This window comes from Oncorhynchus keta, chromosome 7 (assembly GCF_023373465.1).
Source record: "Oncorhynchus keta strain PuntledgeMale-10-30-2019 chromosome 7, Oket_V2, whole genome shotgun sequence".
NCBI classification, from domain to species: domain Eukaryota; kingdom Metazoa; phylum Chordata; class Actinopteri; order Salmoniformes; family Salmonidae; genus Oncorhynchus; species Oncorhynchus keta.
Genome location: NC_068427.1, coordinates 50,508,608 through 50,521,699, shown reverse-complemented (window position 1 = coordinate 50,521,699; position 13,092 = coordinate 50,508,608). Strand labels below are relative to the sequence as shown.

The following is a 13,092-nucleotide window of genomic DNA, read 5'->3' as shown; positions in this document are numbered from 1 at the left end:
GGGACAGTAAGGTTAGTTGATGTCCCAGGGACAGTAGGGTTAGTTGATGTCCCAGGGACAGTAAGGTTAGTTGATGTCCCAGGGACAGTAAGGTTAGTTGATGTCCCAGGGACAGTAAGGTTAGTTGATGTCCCAGGGACAGTAAGGTTAGTTGATGTCCCAGGGACAGTAGGGTTAGTTGATGTCCCAGGGACAGTAAGTAGTTGATGTCCCAGGGACAGTAGGGTTAGTTGATGTCCCAGGGACAGTAGGGTTAGTTGATGTCCCAGGGACAGTAAGGTTAGTTGATGTCCCAGGGACAGTAAGGTTAGTTGATGTCCCAGGGACAGTAGGGTTAGTTGATGTCCCAGGGACAGTAGGGTTAGTTGATGTCCCAGGGACAGTAAGGTTAGTTGATGTCCCAGGGACAGTAAGGGTTGATGTCCCAGGGACAGTAAGGTTAGTTGATGTCCCAGGGACAGTAAGGTTAGTTGATGTCCCAGGGACAGTAGGGTTAGTTGATGTCCCAGGGACAGTAGGGTTAGTTGATGTCCCAGGGACAGTAAGGTTAGTTGATGTCCCAGGGACAGTAAGGTTAGTTGATGTCCCAGGGACAGTAAGGTTAGTTGATGTCCCAGGGACAGTAGGGTTAGTTGATGTCCCAGGGACAGTAAGGTTAGTTGATGTCCCAGGGACAGTAAGGGTTAGTTGATGTCCCAGGGACAGTAAGGTTAGTTGATGTCCCAGGGACAGTAGGGGTTAGTTGATGTCCCAGGGACAGTAAGGGTTAGTTGATGTCCCAGGGACAGTAGGGATGTCCCAGGGACAGTAGGGTTAGTTGATGTCCCAGGGACAGTAGGGTTAGTTGATGTCCCAGGGACAGTAAGGTTAGTTGATGTCCCAGGGACAGTAGGGTTAGTTGATGTCCCAGGGACAGTAAGGTTAGTTGATGTCCCAGGGACAGTAGGGTTAGTTGATGTCCCAGGGACAGTAAGGTTAGTTGATGTCCCAGGGACAGTAAGGTTAGTTGATGTCCCAGGGACAGTAGGGTTAGTTGATGTCCCAGGGACAGTAAGGTTAGTTGATGTCCCAGGGACAGTAAGGTTAGTTGATGTCCCAGGGACAGTAAGGTTAGTTGATGTCCCAGGGACAGTAGGGTTAGTTGATGTCCCAGGGACAGTAGGGTTAGTTGATGTCCCAGGGACAGTAAGGTTAGTTGATGTCCCAGGGACAGTAAGGTTAGTTGATGTCCCAGGGACAGTAAGGTTAGTTGATGTCCCAGGGACAGTAAGGTTAGTTGATGTCCCAGGGACAATTGATGTCCCAGGGACAGTAGGGTTAGTTGATGTCCCAGGGACAGTAGGGTTAGTTGATGTCCCAGGGACAGTAAGGTTAGTTGATGTCCCAGGGACAGTAAGGTTAGTTGATGTCCCAGGGACAGTAGGGTTAGTTGATGTCCCAGGGACAGTAGGGTTAGTTGATGTCCCAGGGACAGTAGGGTTAGTTGATGTCCCAGGGACAGTAAGGTTAGTTGATGTCCCAGGGACAGTAGGGTTAGTTGATGTCCCAGGGACAGTAGGGTTAGTTGATGTCCCAGGGACAGTAGGGTTAGTTGATGTCCCAGGGACAGTAGGGTTAGTTGATGTCCCAGGGACAGTAAGGTTAGTTGATGTCCCAGGGACAGTAAGGTTAGTTGATGTCCCAGGGACAGTAGGGTTAGTTGATGTCCCAGGGACAGTAAGGTGATGTCCCAGGGACAGTAGGGTTAGTTGATGTCCCAGGGACAGTAAGGTTAGTTGATGTCCCAGGGACAGTAGGGTTAGTTGATGTCCCAGGGACAGTAGGGTTAGTTGATGTCCCAGGGACAGTAAGGTTAGTTGATGTCCCAGGGACAGTAAGGTTAGTTGATGTCCCAGGGACAGTAGGGTTAGTTGATGTCCCAGGGACAGTAAGGTTAGTTGATGTCCCAGGGACAGTAAGGTTAGTTGATGTCCCAGGGACAGTAAGGTTAGTTGATGTCCCAGGGACAGTAGGGTTAGTTGATGTCCCAGGGACAGTAGGGTTAGTTGATGTCCCAGGGACAGTAGGGTTAGTTGATGTCCCAGGGACAGGGAGTTGATGTCCCAGGGACAGTAAGTTAGTTGATGTCCCAGGGACAGTAGGGTTAGTTGATGTCCCAGGGACAGTAAGGTTAGTTGATGTCCCAGGGACAGTAGTTGATGTCCCAGGGACAGTAGTTGATGTCCCAGGGACAGTAAGGTTAGTTGATGTCCCAGGGAGGTTAGTTGATGTCCCAGGGACAGTAGGGTTAGTTGATGTCCCAGGGACAGTAAGGTTAGTTGATGTCCCAGGGACAGTAAGGTTAGTTGATGTCCCAGGGACAGTAAGGTTAGTTGATGTTGATGTCCCAGGGACAGTAGTTGATGTCCCAGGGACAGTAAGGTTAGTTGATGTCCCAGGGACAGTAGGGTTAGTTGATGTCCCAGGGACAGTAGGGTTAGTTGATGTCCCAGGGACAGTAAGGTTAGTTGATGTCCCAGGGACAGTAGGATGTTAGTTGATGTCCCAGGGACAGTAAGGTTAGTTGATGTCCCAGGGACAGTAGGGTTAGTTGATGTCCCAGGGACAGTAAGGTTAGTTGATGTCCCAGGGACAGTAGGGTTAGTTGATGTCCCAGGGACAGTAGGGTTAGTTGATGTCCCAGGGACAGTAGGGTTAGTTGATGTCCCAGGGACAGTAGGGTTAGTTGATGTCCCAGGGACAGTAGGGTTAGTTGATGTCCCAGGGACAGTAGGGTTAGTTGATGTCCCAGGGACAGTAGGGTTAGTTGATGTCCCAGGGACAGTAGGGTTAGTTGATGTCCCAGGGACAGTAGGGTTAGTTGATGTCCCAGGGACAGTAAGGTTAGTTGATGTCCCAGGGACAGTAGGGTTAGTTGATGTCCCAGGGACAGTAGGGTTAGTTGATGTCCCAGGGACAGTAGGGTTAGTTGATGTCCCAGGGACAGTAGGGTTAGTTGATGTCCCAGGGACAGTAGGGTTAGTTGATGTCCCAGGACAGTAGGGTTAGTTGATGTCCCAGGGACAGTAGGGTTAGTTGATGTCCCAGGGACAGTAGGGTTAGTTGATGTCCCAGGGACAGTAAGGTTAGTTGATGTCCCAGGGACAGTAGGTTAGTTGATGTCCCAGGGACAGTAGGGTTAGTTGATGTCCCAGGGACAGTAGGGTTAGTTGATGTCCCAGGGACAGTAGGGTTAGTTGATGTCCCAGGGACAGTAGGGTTAGTTGATGTCCCAGGGACAGTAGGGTTAGTTGATGTCCCAGGGACAGTAGGGTTAGTTGATGTCCCAGGGACAGTAGGGTTAGTTGATGTCCCAGGGACAGTAGGGTTAGTTGATGTCCCAGGGACAGTAGGGTTAGTTGATGTCCCAGGGACAGTAGGGTTAGTTGATGTCCCAGGGACAGTAGGGTTAGTTGATGTCCCAGGGACAGTAGGGTTAGTTGATGTCCCAGGGACAGTAAGGTTAGTTGATGTCCCAGGGACAGTAGGGTTAGTTGATGTCCCAGGGACAGTAGGGTTAGTTGATGTCCCAGGGACAGTAGGGTTAGTGATGTCCCAGGGACAGTAAGGTTAGTTGATGTCCCAGGGACAGTAGGGTTAGTTGATGTCCCAGGGACAGTAGGGTTAGTTGATGTCCCAGGGACAGTAGGGTTAGTTGATGTCCCAGGGACAGTAGGGTTAGTTGATGTCCCAGGGACAGTAGGGTTAGTTGATGTCCCAGGGACAGTAGGGTTAGTTGATGTCCCAGGGACAGTAGGGTTAGTTGATGTCCCAGGGACAGTAGGGTTAGTTGATGTCCCAGGGACAGTAAGGTTAGTTGATGTCCCAGGGACAGTAGGGTTGATGTTGATGTCCCAGGGACAGTAGGGTTAGTTGATGTCCCAGGGACAGTAGGGTTAGTTGATGTCCCAGGGACAGTAGGGTTAGTTGATGTCCCAGGGACAGTAGGGTTAGTTGATGTCCCAGGGACAGTAGGGTTAGTTGATGTCCCAGGGACAGTAGGGTTAGTTGATGTCCCAGGGACAGTAGGGTTAGTTGATGTCCCAGGGACAGTAGGGTTAGTTGATGTCCCAGGGACAGTAGGGTTAGTTGATGTCCCAGGGACAGTAGGGTTAGTTGATGTCCCAGGGACAGTAGGTTAGTTGATGTCCCAGGGACAGTAGGGTTAGTTGATGTCCCAGGGACAGTAGGGTTAGGTGATGTCCCAGGGACAGTAGGGTTAGTTGATGTCCCAGGGACAGTAGGGTTAGTTGATGTCCCAGGGACAGTAGGGTTAGTTGATGTCCCAGGGACAGTAGGGTTAGGATGTCCCAGGGACAGTAAGGTTAGTTGATGTCCCAGGGACAGGAAGGGTTAGTTGATGTCCCAGGGACAGTAAGGTTAGTTGATGTCCCAGGGACAGTAGGGTTAGTTGATGTCCCAGGGACAGTAGGGTTAGTTGATGTCCCAGGGACAGTAAGGTTAGTTGATGTCCCAGGGACAGTAGGGTTAGTTGATGTCCCAGGGACAGTAAGGTTAGTTGATGTCCCAGGGACAGTAGGGTTAGTTGATGTCCCAGGGACAGTTAGTGAAGAGCATTGCTCAATCCAAACCTGAGTCGTGTTAAGATATGGAAGCATTGGTCAACATTGAGCCATTTATTCACCTCAATACTCACTCCCATTAATAGAAGTATAGCCTTTATTATGATTGTAATATTACCATACTATTTGGATTATACAACCCAGAATGAAGGGTTTGAAGTTATGAAGTGTCTGTTTTTTCTCTCTGTGTTGATTTCCCTTACTTTAATAGGAGTATCGAATATTTTGATATAGAAGCTGAAAATGTAAATGTTTACATTGAAATGTAATGATTATCACAAGTGATGATTAGGGGCGGCAGGGTAGCCTCGTGGTTAGAGCGTTGGACTAGTAACCGAAAGGTTGCAAGTTCAAATCCCCGAGCTGACAAGGTACAACTCTGTCGTTCTGCCCCTGAACAGGCAGTTAACGTACTGATCCCAGGCCGTCATTGAAAATAAGAATTTGTTCTTAACTGCCTTGCCTAATTAATTTTTTTTAAATGAAGGTTATGAAGTGTCTGGGTTTGAAGTGTTTACATTAGCTGTCAATAGCGGGGATTTGAACTTGCAACCTAAGAGTATAGAATATTTTGATATAGAAGCTAAAAATCTAAATGTTTCCATTAAAATGTAATGATTATTATCACACAAGTGATGAGGATGGAATGAGATTGACATTTTGTACTTGTGCTTTTCTATTTACCAATTTCTATGTTCGCGCAAGTGACTGGCTGAACGAATCCTCACTATCATTAACTGCAATTTGGCAGTACTCCCAGAACATCATTTGAGAATGAAAGATCTGTTTCAAGACCTCAGAGAGAAGAACTCGTGAGGTATCGGTCTGTCACATGTTTTGAACCCGTGTTGGTCGGGTCACATTAATGAAACAAAAAGGTAATGATGAATTAATTATGCAAATATATAACGTGTGTGTGTGTATAGCCGTTTTTAGGACAACTGCCGGGACTGCCCCGGCAGAGCTCCTGATTGACGTGTACTATTGGCGCACTGAGTTGGATGGAACCTTTCCAGTGAGCTGGCAATAAAGATTCATTTAAGATTGAATTTGAGTCTCCCTGTGGAAGACTCTCCACAACATCAGCATTAACCAGTTTGGCAGAAATGTATTCAAGTTTAATGCCTACCAAATATCAATAGCTGTCATCAAAATATCACTTAGGCTAAAAAGGATGTAGTGATGTCTACCTGAAACACATCTTGTGTCATTTATTCTATTTCAGTAGGCTACAGCCATATTTGCACAGGTGGGGTCAGTTCCATGACGCAGCTCCAACATTGACTGGTAGAACTTACTCACGGAGAACTCATTAACGGCTGCTGCAGAAGTTCAGACTTGTCAAAAAACAAACTCGTTTCACATTCAATTTTTTTTTTTGTCTAGACAAGAGACGTGGCGTGTTTATTGGGAATACACACAACATGACGAGATGTAACAGAGACTGTTAACACTGCAGTGGGGAATGTGTTGCTGTCATGTTAAGTGTAGGACTCCAACAGTGTTGGAATGTAGGGGGGCAAAGCATGTTTTTAGCCTTTTAATATTCCTCTCCCTCCTCATCCTCTTCTCCCACGCTGTCAGTGCCCACCTCTTCATAATCCTTCTCCAGGGCTGCCATGTCTTCTCTGGCCTCAGAGAACTCTCCCTCCTCCATGCCCTCACCAACGTACCAGTGCACAAAGGCTCTCTTGGCATACATCAGGTCAAACTTGTGGTCCAGACGGGCCCAGGCCTCAGCGATGGCTGTGGTGTTACTCAGCATGCACACAGCCCTCTGGACCTTGGCCAGGTCTCCTCCAGGAACCACCGTAGGGGGCTGGTAGTTGATACCCACCTTGAAGCCAGTGGGACACCAGTCCACAAACTGGATGCTCCTCTTGGTTTTGATGGCAGCGATGGCAGAGTTGACATCTTTGGGAACAACGTCACCACGGTACAGGAGACAGCAGGCCATGTATTTGCCGTGACGAGGGTCACACTTCACCATCTGATTGGCCGGCTCGAAGCAGGCGTTGGTGATGTCAGCGACTGACAGCTGCTCGTGATAGGCCTTCTCAGCGGAGATGACTGGGGCATATGTGGCCAGAGGGAAGTGGATACGAGGGTAGGGCACCAAGTTGGTCTGGAACTCTGTCAGATCAACATTCAGGGCTCCATCGAAACGCAGGGAGGCAGTGATGGAGGAGACGATCTGACCAATGAGCCTGTTGAGGTTGGTGTACGAGGGACGCTCAATGTCAAGGTTCCTACGGCAGATGTCATAGATGGCCTCATTGTCCACCATGAAGGCACAGTCAGAGTGCTCCAGGGTGGTGTGAGTGGTCAGGATGGAGTTGTAGGGCTCCACCACAGCCGTGGACACCTGGGGAGCTGGGTAAACGGCAAACTCAAGCTTAGACTTCTTTCCGTAGTCGACAGACAGACGTTCCATCAGCAGGGAGGTGAAACCAGAACCGGTGCCTCCTCCGAAGCTGTGGAAGATGAGGAACCCCTGGAGACCTGTACACTGGTCAGCCTGAATGGAGAAATGGTACAATAACATTGTTAGATGTTATCTTATGTTATAGCAGTAAGAAGAGAATGGAGAACCTGTTTTCATGTTCTACCTAGAACCATAAAGGGTTCTTCGGCTTGTCCCTGTAAGATAACCCTTTATGGTTCCAGGTAGAACTTTGACCATTTTAAAACGCTTTCTTCCATAGAGAAGGTTTCTGAAGAACCTTCTAGAATGAAAAAGGTTCTGTGTAGAACCCTAGTTAGAGGCCTGTTTCAGAATGACGACTCACCAGTTTGCGTGTCCTGTCCAGCACAATGTCAATGATCTCCTTGCCGATGGTGTAGTGACCGCGGGCGTAGTTGTTGGCAGCATCTTCCTTACCAGTGATCAGCTGCTCAGGGTGGAACAACTGACGATAAATACCTGTCCTCACCTCATCTGAAAGACAAAGGTAGATTTAGAATATCCTAATATTTTGAACATGAGGAATATCTTGGGACAGAATATCAAATCATTCAAAGCTCGTAAACCATAATTCAATAGGAAATCTCCAGGATTTCAGGCGTCTCATCTTACCGATGACAGTGGGCTCCAGATCAACGAAGATGGCACGGGGGACATGCTTTCCAGCTCCGGTCTCACTGAAGAAGGTGTTGAAAGAGTCGTCTCCACCTCCACGAGTCTTGTCACTGGGCATCTGTCCGTCCGGCTGGATCCCATGCTCCAGGCAGTACAGCTCCCAACAGGCATTACCCATCTGGACTCCGGCTTGGCCCACATGCATGGAAATACACTCACGCTGAAAAAGAGAGAAGGTACAAGACATCAACTACATGGAAACGTGAATCAAAATAGTGATGTGCACTTGTATTGTAGGTTTAAAGCTGTTTCAGAGTATAAATGAGTAAACCAACATGACATGTATATTTTTAAGATACTGCTAAAGACAAACCTTGCTTTCACCATCTCACTTTTATTGTCCTTATTTATTTTCATCTCCATCTATGTAGCATCTATCTATCTATGAAAGTAATATAATGTCCTCATGGGAAAGGCCTGGATTTGACTGAACTGTGAATTCAGTATTGACACCCATTTAACAAAAGGGACATTTAAGCAAATTGATTGGCTAGGCTATTCTGCTGTGCCACCATCTTGCAAATCCTCTATCTGCCATTTAACCACAGAACGTCATGCATGACCCTGTAATTTTAAGAGCAGAGAACCAGGGTGAAAAGGGAGTGCCTCGTTGCCCCCCCCCCCCTCCTCCTCCCGCCATCCGGGCCAGCTGCCCACCCATTGCAGTGTAAAACAGCGATAGCTACATAAAATGGCAACCATCTCAGACTGCCCCTCCCTGTTCTCCTTTGTGCCTCCTCATGTCGCATAGACCCCCCCAATGTAAAAATCAACAATTCATGCGTTTGCCCTGAAGCGAAGAGGTGTTCCATCTACACCAACGGTCGTTGTTATTCCTACTTAGAACACCGACATCTAACCCACATTTGATGTATGGCTACAGAGGATTCTGTCACAAGAACAAAAATAATAATAATAATAATAATTTGACCTAAATGACATGTATCATTATATCAGTTGAATACATAACATGTTTCATATCGCCATATGAAAAAGAGGAAACGCATATAATCAGCTGATAATATCATAAGGGCGGGAATCAACGCAATTGCGCATTAGGTTGGGTGAGTCTACCAAGCGGATATGTACTTACTGCATTCGTTTTGACTCAAACAGTCCGTTAGAAATACTATCTAGTACGATTAGTACACAGTATGTCGTTTTTTTAGAGCAGTAGGAAATAGTTTTCGGACCATGGTCTTTATGTACAGAATCCATCGTCCACATGCTTTTCAGATTGATCTAATCATATACTTTTTTTTAAATTACGAATAGCATGTGAAATAAATATTATTTTATTATCTACATCAGCAGTCAGTACTCACCATTTTGTCTGGTTTTCTTTTCCTTCACAGGCTGACGTTGAGGATTCAGAAGAGAAGGCAGAACTGCAGAAGAAAGGAAGAGGTGGGGGGTTTTATAGACCGGGAAGCAGACAGACCGGCAGGAAGCGACAGCGGTCTGCTTGGCGGGAGAGACTGTTGGTGGGTCATTCTGGCATTTAGGAAAAATAGTTCAGAATCGTTTTAATTTAAATGTATTTTAGTACATCTTCCCATCCCAAATCAACTAATATGGCAGTTGAATGACGTAACATAATTTGTACCATTTTGAAGGGCACGAGATGCTCAAATCTAAGTCCATTAACCCTTTTTTTTAAGTATTTACTAAAATGATATATGATCAATTATTTTGCTCACAACGTTATTTATCTTTGTTTAAATGGACTAACACCAAGTGGCACCACATGACATACTAAAAGGGTGTGATTAGCTCAGAATTTTCTCTCCTCACCAATAACAGTTTGCCTCTGGAGGGAATGCTCAAGGATCTTGTATATCTTTGTAATTAGGGATTTGAGGCAGTAGAAAACATTGACATAAAAGTGAGGAACAGACATTATGCTAGTAAATAGGTATTTTAAATCTCCTTCTTTGTTGTTATCGATATATACAATATAAAATATGTTTATTCACTATCATTCAAAATAATATATTGACTTCTCTAAATCCACAGAACATGCCTCTTCAACTCTACACATCAGTACTAGAACAAGCCAATTTGCTTACTCTTAAGTTCTTGCGTATGTTTAAAATGCGTAAACATAACGTTGTGCAGTATAAAGGACTTGCATTATGTTTTATCATTGATAAATAGTTGAAAATAAACAAAACCACGTATAATGAATAACTATTTGGCATTTTAAAGTGTTTTTCATGGTTGCAAATGCCACCGCAATTCAAGAACAACCCTGGTATGAAAATAACAAGGAAGTCCCTCCCTCTTCTCACAGAGAGGCTGACTGGCTGTCTCTCTCTCTCTACGCAGATACGAATTTGGGGTATTGAGCTGTGGGATAGCATAGTCAGTGCTCTCCGGGATCCTTGGGACGTTCATACCCTTATATAAACCATTTTAACTTAAATTGGGTAGCAGCTACTCTTCCTGGGGTCCAAACACACTAATAAGGCACTTACATTACATGTAAAACTGAAAAATAAAACAGTACATCATATAACATTACTACGCCACTACATATCTACAATACAAAATGTTTAATACCACAATACAACAATATGCAGTGCATTCAGAAATTATTCAGACCCCTTGACTTTTTCCACATTTTGTTACATTTTTTCTCATCAATCTACACACAATACCTCATAATTATATCACAATACCCCATAATGATATCACAATACATAATGATACATTTACATTTAAGTGATTCACAATACCCATAATGATATCCAATACCCATAATGATGCATACACCTCATAATGACAACCCCATAATGATAACAAGCCTCATAATGATATCTAAATCCCCATAATGAATATTACCTACCCATACTTACCCTATCCTAGGTATTCCATTGATATCACAATGCCCCATAATGATATCACAATACCCCATAATGATATCACAATACCCCATAATGATATCACAATACCCCATAATGACATCACAATACCCCATAATGACATCACAATACCCCATAATGACATCACAATACCCCATAATGACATCACAATACCCCATAATGACATCACAATACCCCATAATAACAATGCAAAAACTGTTGTTTTTTTTAATTAAATTTTTGCAATTTTAATTCAAAATAAAAAACTTAAATATCATAGTTGCATAAGTATTCAGACCCTTTACTCTGTACTTTATTGAAGCACCTTTGGCAGCGATTACAGACTCGAGTCTTCATGGGTATAATGCTACAAGCTTGGCACACCTGATTTGGGGAGTTTCTCCCATTCTTCTCTGCAGATCCTCTCCAGCTCTGTCAGGTTGGATGGGGAGCGTTGCTGCCCACCCCTCTTTCCTCTCCCACCCCCAAACCCTTCTCCCCTCCCCCAACCCCTTCTCCCACTCCCCAACCCCTTCTCCCCACCCCCCAACCCCTTCTCCCCTCCCCCAACCCATTCTCCCCACCCCCAACCCCTTCTCCCCACCCCTCCCCCAACCCCTTCTCCCCACCCCTCCCCCAACCCCTTCTCCCCACTCCCCAACCCCTTGTCCCCTTCCCCCAACCCATTCTCCCCACCCCCAACCCCTTCTCCCCACCTCCTAACCCCTTCTCCCCTCCCACCAACCCCTTCTCCCCACCCCCATCCTTCTCCCACCCCCATCCTTCTCCCCTGCCCCATCCTTCTCCCACCCCCCTCTCCCACTCCCGGGTGTGGTCATTTCCCCATAGAGAAGGTACTACATCGGGTGTGGTCATTTCTCCCTTCATTTCCCCATAGAGAAGGTACTACATCGGGTGTGGTCTGTGAGGCGTTTGACACATCCCACCTGTCAGATACTCCTCACTGTTTAATTGACTGATTCAACACCAAATATACAAGTTACCCTAAATAACAGCAAGACAAGATTTAAAAGAAAATTTATTATTTATCATTTGCCAAATACATTGTATAAGAGACTAGAGGTTATTATAAGGGCACATTTTCTATGGAAATTACAAGACGCGTCCTGATTCTAAATCATAACAAAATTTGTTTTGTGGGGTTAACTTTCCAAATGTTAGGTTGATAGTAGTCAGGGATAGGTTGAAATTATGAAACTAGAATGGTGTAGGGAAGAGGGGTTGTCTAGGGACGACGGATGGGGGAAGGCAGTGAGGTGGGGGAGAGAAGAAGGGTGGGTCAGGGGAAAGGGGGGGGTGTACCCTGCCCTGAACCTTAGCCACTGTCACTAGCTGGCTACCAACCCTGCACCTTAGAGGCTGATGCCTATGTAGATAAGACATGGAATCACTGGTCACTTTAATAATGGAATCACTGGGCACTTTAATGTTTACATACTGCTTAACTAATTTCAGATGTATATACTGTATTCTAGTCAATGCCACTCCAACATTGCTCCTCCTAATATTTCTACATTTCTTAATTCCATTTCCATTTTACTTTTAGATGTGTGTGTATTGTTGTGAAATGTTAGAAACTACTGCACTGTTGGAGCTAGGAACAAAAGCATTTCACTACACCCGCAATAACATCTGCTAAATATTTATGTGCGACCAATACAATTTGATTTGAGTGTGAGAGGGATGGAAGCGGGAGGGTGCATCGAGGGGAGAGATAGGGGTGGGGGAAGGGAAATATGGGCGTGGGGGGGAGAGGAGACACCACCCGGGCTATAAAAGCTAAATTAGGTCACCAGATAATGGAACTAACTTTAGTGAAAAAGGCCTTTGAAGATTTGGAGAAAACGTGCAGAAGCTTTGAACCTTTAGCTGTTGCAAGGAGGGTTCCAGAAATCTCGACCTGAAGCCTCTACCTTTAAAGGAAAAATCCACTCATTCCTATAGTTTACAGTGTTACAGAACTATATATATTTTTTTTTGTGAACAAATAATTGATTTGTTATATAATGCGGGTGGTAGCAACATGTGAAAATCGATGTGGAAATCTGTTGCAGCTCATGTCGACTACAAAAACCCACAATGCAATGCTCTCTCCTATGGCCTGCGCACAAGCGCAACACAATAATACCGAACTGAATATCAGAGTGTGAAGTACCCAGTTCGCTGTATAAAATCGCCTAAGCAAACTGCACGATCAATTTAGGAGTGTACAATCTCACCATGTTCAACCTGCAAATCGATGTGCCTCACAGAGTGGAGTCTGAAATTCGCAATAGCACCCTGGACTGGAGAAGCATAAAAATAGGATACACGTGTTAGACCCTGTGTTAAATTAAATTGCACATTTCTCCAAGTAGGAATATCGCAAAAAAAATACGATCAATGACTCCTTCGAGAGAAGACATCCTCCCGCGTTATGACATCGACCGGTATTGAAATCTCACGT

The 13,092-nt window shown here is 45.4% G+C and overlaps 2 protein-coding genes across 2 annotated transcripts in view; both read right to left on the bottom strand.

Moving 5' to 3' along the window:
* The window catches only part of LOC118374193 (tubulin alpha chain-like), a 28,936-nt gene extending 19,723 nt beyond the window's left edge, over nucleotides 1-9,213 (bottom strand). The window contains exon 1 of the mRNA XM_052523149.1: nucleotides 9,087-9,213. Within this exon, the coding sequence (XP_052379109.1) occupies nucleotides 9,087-9,089 (3 nt within the window). The 5' untranslated portion in view covers nucleotides 9,090-9,213. The remainder of the gene's footprint in view (nucleotides 1-9,086) is intronic.
* On the bottom strand, nucleotides 4,662-9,226 carry LOC118374192 (tubulin alpha chain-like). Its single transcript, XM_035760569.2, has 4 exons — nucleotides 9,087-9,226; nucleotides 7,699-7,921; nucleotides 7,412-7,560; nucleotides 4,662-7,140 (listed from the first exon to the last, which is right to left on the bottom strand). Exons 1-4 carry the CDS (start codon nucleotides 9,087-9,089, stop codon nucleotides 6,163-6,165), a joined length of 1,353 nt encoding a protein of 450 aa, XP_035616462.2. The 5' UTR covers nucleotides 9,090-9,226; the 3' UTR covers nucleotides 4,662-6,162.
* Between the last annotated feature and the right edge of the window lie 3,866 nt (nucleotides 9,227-13,092).

Excerpts from the sequence above, each read along its gene's own strand:
- LOC118374192 (XM_035760569.2), bottom strand. Across the intron at positions 7,561-7,698 it reads TCTGGAGCCCACTGTCATCG|ATGAGGTGAGGACAGGTATT; the intron begins GTAAGATGAGAC and ends TTTGTCTTTCAG. Across the intron at positions 7,141-7,411 it reads TGGACAGGACACGCAAACTG|GCTGACCAGTGTACAGGTCT; the intron begins GTGAGTCGTCAT and ends TTCTCCATTCAG.